We start from the raw sequence: 8,851 nt of genomic DNA on the forward strand, positions 1-8,851 counted from the left end.
TCAGTCGGTGTGGGGTCGGTGGTGGTTTCGGTGTCTGTCAGGCTGTGTGGGGTCGGTGGTGGTTTCGGTGTCTGTCACGCTGTGTGGGGTCGGTGGAGGTTTCGGTGTTTGTCAGGCTGTGCGGGGTCGGTGGAGGTTTCAGTGCCTGTTACACTGTGTGGGGTCGGTGGTGGTTTCAGTGTTTGTCAGGCTGTGTGGGGTCGGTGGTGGTTTCAGTGCCTGTCAGGCTGTGTGGGGTCGGTGGAGGTTTCGGTGCCTGTCAGGCTGTGTGGGGTCAGTGGTGGTTTCAGTGTCTGTCAGGCTGTGTGGGGTCGGTTGCGGCGTTGGTAGAGGTTTCATCACCCTCTGCCAGGAGCAGTGAGCAGATGCTGCCCGGAAGGAGATTTGCTGCCAGGCACTCCAGAGAGCTGGGGCCAGTCACTTCCTCAGCAGAGATGTGTGCCCATGTGCTTCAGGTGTCTAAAGGACATTTGGGTGTGACAGAGGCTTCTTTTGGGGGGGTAGATCATCCCAGAGCCTTTCAGGACACGCGTTTCTGAGGAGTCTGTGCTTGGCATATATTAGCCTTTCTGGCTGGGGCTCTGGGAGGCCACAGGGCCCAAACTCAGCACAACCCGGTGCTGATGGGACCCCCTTGACTCAGTAGGAGTTGCAAGGGGTGTGCATGAGGCTGGAATCTGCCCCAGGTGTGGAAGTGCAGGCAGGGCTGGCTGAAGGTGGCCGAGATGCTGGAAGGGACTCGGGTGGAAATTGGCACCTCTGCCTGGCTCAGCAGAGCTCTGCCAGTTCCCCAGCACATTCCTGGTGTTCCAGGCCCCCATCACATCCTCCTGGCATGACTAACTTCACACCTGTTGCAGTCCCAGGTGCACTGGCCTCATGTTGTGCCAGTGCCTCATTCCTCACTGTCTTGAGCAGGGCATCAGGTGCCTGGTGAGGTGGCAGTGTGGCAGTGCCACCTCCCCAGGGGGGGCTCAGCCTTTCTGAGGAGCCCATCTAGGGACATTCTGCATGGTGCAACATTGGGAAGTTTGGGTTCTTCATGGCACTTTTCCATCTCTTTATGGTCCTAGCACAATTTTTCTCCACACTGGTCAATCCTGACTGTAGGACCACGAGGCTCAGCCTGTTCCCATGGCTCTGTTGCTTTGAGGAGTGGGTTTCTGATGTTTTCAGGTGAAGTTAGCAGATGTCTCCCTCTCGCTCCACTTCCAGTGCCCAGAAGCTCCTGTATCAGAAGAGTTGGTGTGGGTTGTCGAGGGCTTCTGCAAAGAGATTCTTTGCCCACCTTGATTTTAGCCAGGAGCAGGTGGTGGGTGGGGAGACTGAGGCTGTTTGGTGTTTCTTTTTACACTGCCTCTCTTGAAATTAATGATGAAAAGCCACCGAACTTCTGAGGAGCACCCTGCTGTTGTTACAAAGGCCAAAGCAGGTCTGCTCGGCAGGAGGGAGGGAGGACGGGCATGAGGGTCTGCCATGCAGCGGAGGAGGCCCACGGACGACCTCCACTGCAGCCTGGTGGGACAGGACGGCCGAGGCGCTCGCTACGGCACTCTGGGCGAGGAGGCCATCGAAATACCCCAGGTGGGTGTCTGCAGCCCTTCCCCTGCACCAGCCAAGCTGCCTGGGCAGCCACTGCGCTCACTGCCCCACACCTCTCATCCCAGCCCAGGCACACGGCCCCAGACCAGAGGAGCATGGCCAACGTCTTCAGCGATGGCTGCACACGCATAGGTGAGGCCGAAAGGCTCAGCTTGGAGTTTGGCTCCTTTCCACCCTGCTGAGAAGGCCTGGGCTGGGGTCAGCTGGGTTGAGGAGGATGGAGAAAGCCCCAGGGCTCCGCAGCTGGTCCATGCAGCATGCCTAGAGGGCCTGGGACCCCTGACCGCTGCCAGGCACTGTCTCTTTTGCAAGACAGGATTGGTCCTCACCCCTATTAATAGGGTCTCCCAGCTTCCTGCCTCCCATGCAGGAACACTCAAGCAAGGTGGCTGGAGTCCCTTCCAGAGCAAGCACATCCTTCCCTCATTGCCTTGTTTCACTCACAAGACAATATCCAGCCCAGTGAGAGCAACAAGTCCTGCAGGAGAAGGACACACAGGACAGAGGTGGGTTTGGGATCTGTCATGAGATCTCTTTCCTTGCCTCAGACTTTGTGCTGGTATGGGAAACCATCCCCCGGGAGCTGAGCAGGGAGCAGGACACCTGTGAGAACAGGGACTTGCAGGAGAGATCTGCAGCCATCCACAGGACCCAGCGGAAGAAATTTCTAGACAAGCTTCATGCTGCTGGGATACGCATGGAAAAGGTACCCGTGGATCTGACCCCAAATATCTATCCCCATGTGGTAACCAGAGCCTTGACCTGTGGCTGGTGGGGTCAGGGGAGGATGTGTCCTGCCACGGGGCCTCGCGCAGCAGGAGAGCCAGGGCGTGCCAGGGATGTGATGTGCTCATTGCCATGGGTCAGCTCTGCCAGGCAGAGCCACCCAGTGCCTCCCACAGGGGCTGGTATGGTGCCAGCAACCTCATCTCTGCTGGGTTCCCTTCTTCCCACAGCACATGACCCATATGGAGAAGAAGGTGGTGCACTACTTGCTGCTGAGTGCACCCTGGAGCCTGCTCTGCTACTACGCTGAGGAGCTGCAGCTCCGCATGCCACTGCAGGTGAGACGCTTCGGTGCCGAGATTTGTGGAGGGTGGAGGACAGTGCCCAAGCACTCCCAGGTGTCACACTCTGCGTGACAGGCTGGGTTTGCACGGGGCTCTGGTGGGGTTTGCAGCCTCCCTGCTCTCCAGTGGGCCCAACAGCCCTCAGTCCCCAGACTTGTCCCACAGACAGCTATGTCATTCCACCTCATTCTGCTTATGATCTCCAGAGCCCTATCCCCTCTTTCCATGGCCCCTGAAAGGGAGGTTCCTGGTTTTGGCACAGCCCAGGCACTATTCCTCCTTGGCTTGGCTGCTCTCTTGTTCCTACTCCCTCCTCCTGAGACATTCCCACTGCCCACACAGGCATTACCCAGGCAGACCTCCATCTGGTCTGCCGGCATGCTGCAGCAGCTGGGCATCCCCAACCTGCTGGCCCAGGAGGTTCCTAACCTGCCACCGGACCACTATACCTGCCCCTTCAAGGCCAACAAACTGCACTGGTGAGAACCTCAGAGGGACCATGTTGGGGGTCTCAGCTGGGGGCTGCACCCCTCTGCTGAGCACTGGGCTCCACTGAGCTTCTCCTCCATGCCCTTCTAGGTTCCTGGGAAGTGATGATCAGGACACCTTCTTCTCCATCACTCAGCGTCACCAAATTGTGAGCACCAGAGCTGCTGTGGCTTCTCTTCCCTAGTCCTGGGCAGGTTGTGGGGTCTGAGGGTGCTGTGAGTGGGTGTGTTGCCACATGTTACGTGTTGTCATGAGCTCAAAGGTTCCAGACTGGATCTCTGTGTGCTAATGACTTCAGGGGGCATTAAAAGGCTTGAGGGTGCACCCTTCTCTTGCCTTTGGGAATCAGGCTTGGGAGCTGATCGGCAAGAAGCCACCTGGTGGTGGGGATACCTGGGGGGGGATGGCAGGATCACCCCTCACCTCTCCCGATGTCCCCCTGGCAGCTCTACGAGATCCTGGCCACGACGCAGTACGGACCCTGCAGGGAGCGCGAGGTGGGGCTGGACCAGCTGCTGAGCCAGAACGTCTTCACCGCTGCCTTCCCCCTGCACGAGGCAAGACCCTGCGGGGCCAGGGGAGCCGCTGGTGCCCCTCTGCCAGCCCCTCGCCCACCCCAGGCTCCTCCCACAGGGTCCCTACCGGCTCCACACCGAGCAGACGGGAGCTGGCAGCCAGCGCCAAGTCCTCTTCCAGTACTGGGCCCGCTGGAGGAACTGGAACAAGTATCAGCCTCTGGAGCACGTTCGCAAGTACTTCGGGGAGAAGGTGGCATTCTACTTCGCCTGGCTGGGCGAGTCTGCTCTGCAGCAGTCCTGCCTGCTCCAGGGGCCAGCGGCCTGCTGGTGTGGGGTGAGGGCTGCTGACAGTGGGTAGCTGTTCCTGACTGCCCTGGGATGTGGGTGCTCCTGCCTGCCCTGGGATACTCTGTTTGAAGGTCGGTGAGTGGTGGCACCATGAGCCATGTCCCATGTGTCCCAAAAGGACTAGCTGGAGTCTGACAGGCACTTTGCAGCCCTGGGTCCATGCTCAGGTCCTCCAAACTCTGCATGGTTTTTGGCTGGTGCTGTGCTGGACTGGGGCAGGTGTTGTCCTCAGGGGCTGGAGCTGCTCTGGGCTGGGTGGTCGTGGTGGGGACCTGCCAGGCCTCATGCTTCCCATCCCTGCTGTCTTCAGGCTTCTACACGGGGTGGCTCTTGCCTGCTGCGGTGGTGGGAACGGTGGTGTTTGTCACAGGCATTTTCCTGATGTTCAGTGACGTACCAGCGTAAGTGCTCCACCTCCTCACCTGCTCCTTCCCTAGGGCCATTGGAGGTTGGGGTTGCCTGCACCCCAGTGTGCTGGCACTGCCTACTGGGGCTTGATCACAGCACTTGGTGCAGAACTGCCAGTGAACAGTAGCAGGGAGTGGTGGTAAAGACCAGGTGCTGACGGGTTGCTCTGTCCTTGCCCATAGGCAGGAGATCTGCACAAGCAAAGACCAGTACTGGATGTGCCCGCTCTGCAAGACCTGTCCCTACTGGGAGCTCTCCAAAATCTGCAGCACATTCATGGTGAGATCCTGGAGGACAGCTCCAGGCTGGGGTGGACATCTTCATCCCCACACTAGTCCGTGCCATCCCAGCCCACCTCCCGCCTCAGCCCCTGCTGCTCCAGTGCTCCTTCTCTCACACATCTTCCCATCCCTCCCTCCCCGCAAAAGCTCCCAGGTGGCCCCTTCCACCTTCCCTGCCCACCTGCCTCAGGGCTCAGGGACCCCGAGGACCTGGCACTCACCACACCCCTGTGTGAAGGGCAGCCCTGCCTGCTCTCCTGCCCGTCCCTCAGCTCGGCTCTGCCCGCAGGCAGGACGGCTCTTCGACCACGGTGGGACCATCTTCTTCAGCTTCTTCATGTCCCTGTGGGCAGTGCTGTTCCTGGAGTTCTGGAAGAGGACCAATGCCTCTCTGGCTCACCGCTGGGACTGCTCCGAGTTTGAGGACATTGAGGTATGCTCTGGACGCCTGCAGCACCTCCCAGACCTGCACAGACCAAGGGCATGGGCTGCTCCTGATGCCTCTCCCCCTCCTTCCCAGGAGCGGCCACGGCCCCAATTCGCGGCCATGGCTCCCATGACCACGGTAAACCCTGTAACGGGGGTGGAGGAGCCTTATTTCCCTGAGCGCAGTCGCCTCCAGCGTGTTTTGGCTGCTTCGATGGTCATTATACTCATGGTAAGACTGAGGATCCTGAAGCGACACCTGCCCAGTGTCTGTCCCAGCACAGCAGGGTGTGTGGAATGGGACCAGTTTGGGGAAGGAAGCATGGGTTAAGCTGAGGGTGAACATGGCTGTCCCTGGCCCGTGGTGGAACCCTGCACCCTGCCCTGGCTCAGCTGCTCACCCCGGATCTTCTCTGGGGCTGCCTTGGGTTACCAGGGCAGTTTTCTTTCCCAACACAAGCTGCTCACACCCCATCTGATGTGCATGCAGATTGCCATGGTGGTGATGTTTGTGGTCTCCATGATCCTCTACCGGGCCATGGTCTCCATCCTCCTCTCCAGCTCGAGGCACCCATGGTCTGTGGCTTCGGTAAGAGGTGGCTGCATCCCCTCCTGGACCTGAGCTGTGGCTGGGCTTGCTCCTCACCCTCTGCTCTGCATGGTGCTTCTCCTTGTAGGCATCCCGTATCGCCAGCATCACGGGCTCGGTGGTCAACCTCATCCTCATTGTAGTCATCTCCAAGATCTATATTTCCCTGGCTCACTTCCTCACTAAGTGGGGTAAGCTGGTGTGTGTCCTGCCAGCCAGATGGTGATGGGAAGGAGCAGTCAGGAAGGGCAGAACACCAGACCCAGTGAGCTTGTTGCTGGGATGTAAGCACAAACCCAGTGAGCTTGTTGCTGGGATGTAAGCTCCACCCTCAGCACAGAGGGAAGGCTGGGGACACTCTGGCGGGGATGATGGTGTTATGGAGGAGAGGAGAGCTGGGGAACATTTCTGCGGTGAGAAGGGGTTTGGGTGCACAAAAAGAGAATTGTAGACTTCAGCTTCTGCTTGAGCTTTTTTTGGGGGTTTTGGATGAATATATTCCAGATGACTTTTGAGGTCTGGGGGAGAAAAACCTGTGGGACATGTGTGGTTTATTTAATGAGGCACAAAGCCTGTTTGCATGGAGTGGAGGGCAGGAAGGTTGTGCTGTGGTGTAAAGCAGGTGGGCACACCAGACTGAATGTGGCTGACACCTTCATGGGTCATGCAGCAGGTCGGGTGATGCCAGGCTGATGGGCCTGGTGGCAGTCAAGCCACACTGGATGATGTGGAAATGCATCCTGGAGTGGTGTAGGGCCACATCCTGACACTTCCCTGGCAGAGATGCATCGCACCCAGACCAAATATGAGGATGCCTGCACCTTCAAAGTGTTCGTCTTCCAGTTTGTCACCTTCTACTCCTCTCCTGTTTACATTGCCTTCTTCAAGGGCAAGTAAGGCCTCTGTGGGGAGTGGAGCTCTTCCCCACGCTCTGCAGCCACCAGGGCCTCTGGGCTTCGCAGGGCTGAGGAACAGGGAGTGCTGCCACCATGGGCAAGGAGCACTGTGGTGGGGGGACAGTCTCATCAGAGTGGGAGCCCTCACAGGACCACAGGGTGCCTGGGACTGAGGGCAGTGCAACCTGCTGTGGGCTAAGTGGTTCCAGTTTGGGACAGGGGGACCCTCTCCATCAGAGGCACCTACCACCAGCCCTTTTGTCCCACTTTGGTGAGGGAGAAGAGGGCTCTCTGTGGACAAGGAACAGCCCTTCTTTCCCTGGGGCTGCTCTGGATGCGTCCTTGGGCACAGCACCTGTGGTGTCCACTCACCGCTCTGCTGTGGCTCCCCCAGGTTTGTTGGCTACCCTGGGAACTACCTGAGCTTCCTGGGGGTCCGTAATGAGGAGGTGAGTGCCAGGAGGGAGAAACCCTGTGTTGGCTGTCCCAGCAGGCGTGCCCTGCACGGACACCTCCCCTGCCTGGCTGGTCCTTGCGTGCCAGACCCGACGGGCTGAGGGCCTCACTCTCCCCACAGTGCAGCCCAAGCGGGTGCTTCATGGAGCTGGCACAGGAGCTGCTGGTCATCATGGTGGGGAAGCAGATCATCAACAACATGCAGGAGGCAGCTATCCCGTGAGCACAGCGTGACCCTGAGTCCCACGGCACACCAAGGGGGTGCTGAGCAGCGGGGGACATGGTGACCCTTCTTGTCCCCCCAGGAAGCTGAAGTACTGGTGGCACAAGCACAAGCTGCTCTCAGCCAAGAAGGCAGATGAGGAGGGGGAGTCAGTCCTGATGGAGCAGGCGCCCTGGGTGATGGATCACCAGCTGCTGGCCTTTCAAGGGCTGTTTGACGAGTACCTGGAGATGGGTAGGGACTGGCCTTGGGCTGGGGAGGGCTGAGGTGCTGGGAGAGAGAAAACTGGTGGGGAGAGGTAGGAGCTGCAGGAGTTTCCCTGAGGAAGGGACCAGCCACAGGAGCTTACAATCTGAGCAACCCGTGGGTGCTGGAGGGTGAGGAGTGGTCCCACTGCCCATGGGATTGGGCTGTGAGATGCTGCAGCTGCTACTGTTGTCTAAGCCTGTCCCTCCCCACTCCTTCTCCTCCTCTTCCTCCCAGTCCTGCAGTTTGGCTTCATCACCATCTTCGTGGCAGCCTGTCCCCTGGCACCCCTCTTTGCCCTGCTCAACAACTGGGTGGAGATCCGCCTGGACGCACAGAAGTTCACCTGTGACTACCAGCGGCCCGTGGCCGAGCGGGCGCAGGGCATCGGCATCTGGTTCTCCATCCTGGAGGCCATCGCTCACCTGGCCGTCATCAGCAACGTGCGCTGGGCAGGGCTGGGCAGGACACTGTGGGTGTCGGGGGGCAGCGCGGCCAGGCCAGCACAGTGCCGGGGGTGGCTTTGCCTGTGCAGGAGGTGCAGCTCCAGCCACGGCTGTGGGAAGCTGTCACCCTCCAGTCCAGCTGGGGGACAGAGCAGGACACTGCACGGTGAGCAGGGAGCTGCTGTGCCAGACCAGGGGCAGGGAGAGGTGGAAAGCCACCCAGGGCACGGAGGAGGGTAGGGATGGGGTGTCTCCCCGCTGCAGTCATGTCACATGCAGCACATGTCACTGCTCCAGGCCTTCCTCATCGCCTTCACCTCGGACTTCCTGCCCCGCGTGTACTACGGGTACGCCCGGGACAGCAGCCTGCGCGGCTACGTGAACTTCACCTTGGCGTACGCGCCGCGGGACTTTGCCCTGCAGGGCAACACCACGTGCAGGTGGGTGTCTGTGATGCCTCCTCTGGCTCCCCACCTTCCTTGGGCTTGGATTTGTCTTTCTCTGCCACATTTTGTTTAGCAGAGTGACCCTCAGCCAGGTCCAGGTTGTCCACCCACTTTCCTGAGGTCCTGGGGGCCTTGGCTCATGCCAGGGCTGTGTGCCAATGTGTAAGGTATTGGAGGGGTCACTTGCCACCACAGAGGGAGGCATTTCTGTGAAAAATGAGGTCCCCTGGGGCTGGGCGACCTGCAGAACCTAGGCTGGTTCTGCTGTGCCCCGGTGTGGTGTGCTGGGCGGGGAGCAGGGAATGCCTGCCAGGACGCAGAGCCAGTAACCCCTGCAGTTCGATCCCACAGGTACAGAGCATTCAGGGCCCAGGACGGCAGCCTGACCCCGACATACTGGCAGCTGC

The 8,851-nt window shown here is 59.6% G+C and overlaps 1 protein-coding gene across 1 annotated transcript in view; it reads left to right on the plus strand.

Annotated features, from left to right (window-relative positions):
- Nucleotides 1-1,476: 1,476 nt before the first annotated feature.
- The window catches only part of ANO7 (anoctamin 7), a 7,855-nt gene continuing 480 nt past the window's right edge, over nt 1,477-8,851 (plus strand). The window contains exons 1-21 of the mRNA XM_009083666.1: nt 1,477-1,584; nt 1,668-1,734; nt 2,151-2,308; nt 2,559-2,666; nt 3,015-3,151; nt 3,252-3,309; nt 3,608-3,718; nt 3,795-3,954; nt 4,338-4,428; nt 4,618-4,714; nt 5,006-5,149; nt 5,237-5,374; nt 5,633-5,731; nt 5,820-5,922; nt 6,513-6,624; nt 7,022-7,076; nt 7,205-7,302; nt 7,389-7,540; nt 7,790-7,995; nt 8,296-8,438; nt 8,796-8,849. Coding sequence (XP_009081914.1) covers nt 1,477-1,584; nt 1,668-1,734; nt 2,151-2,308; nt 2,559-2,666; nt 3,015-3,151; nt 3,252-3,309; nt 3,608-3,718; nt 3,795-3,954; nt 4,338-4,428; nt 4,618-4,714; nt 5,006-5,149; nt 5,237-5,374; nt 5,633-5,731; nt 5,820-5,922; nt 6,513-6,624; nt 7,022-7,076; nt 7,205-7,302; nt 7,389-7,540; nt 7,790-7,995; nt 8,296-8,438; nt 8,796-8,849 — 2,399 coding nt within the window. The remainder of the gene's footprint in view (nt 1,585-1,667; nt 1,735-2,150; nt 2,309-2,558; nt 2,667-3,014; nt 3,152-3,251; nt 3,310-3,607; nt 3,719-3,794; nt 3,955-4,337; nt 4,429-4,617; nt 4,715-5,005; nt 5,150-5,236; nt 5,375-5,632; nt 5,732-5,819; nt 5,923-6,512; nt 6,625-7,021; nt 7,077-7,204; nt 7,303-7,388; nt 7,541-7,789; nt 7,996-8,295; nt 8,439-8,795; nt 8,850-8,851) is intronic.

The sequence above is a fragment of the Acanthisitta chloris genome, unplaced genomic scaffold (genome assembly GCF_000695815.1).
Source record: "Acanthisitta chloris isolate BGI_N310 unplaced genomic scaffold, ASM69581v1 scaffold27291, whole genome shotgun sequence".
Classification (NCBI taxonomy): Eukaryota; Metazoa; Chordata; class Aves; order Passeriformes; family Acanthisittidae; genus Acanthisitta; species Acanthisitta chloris.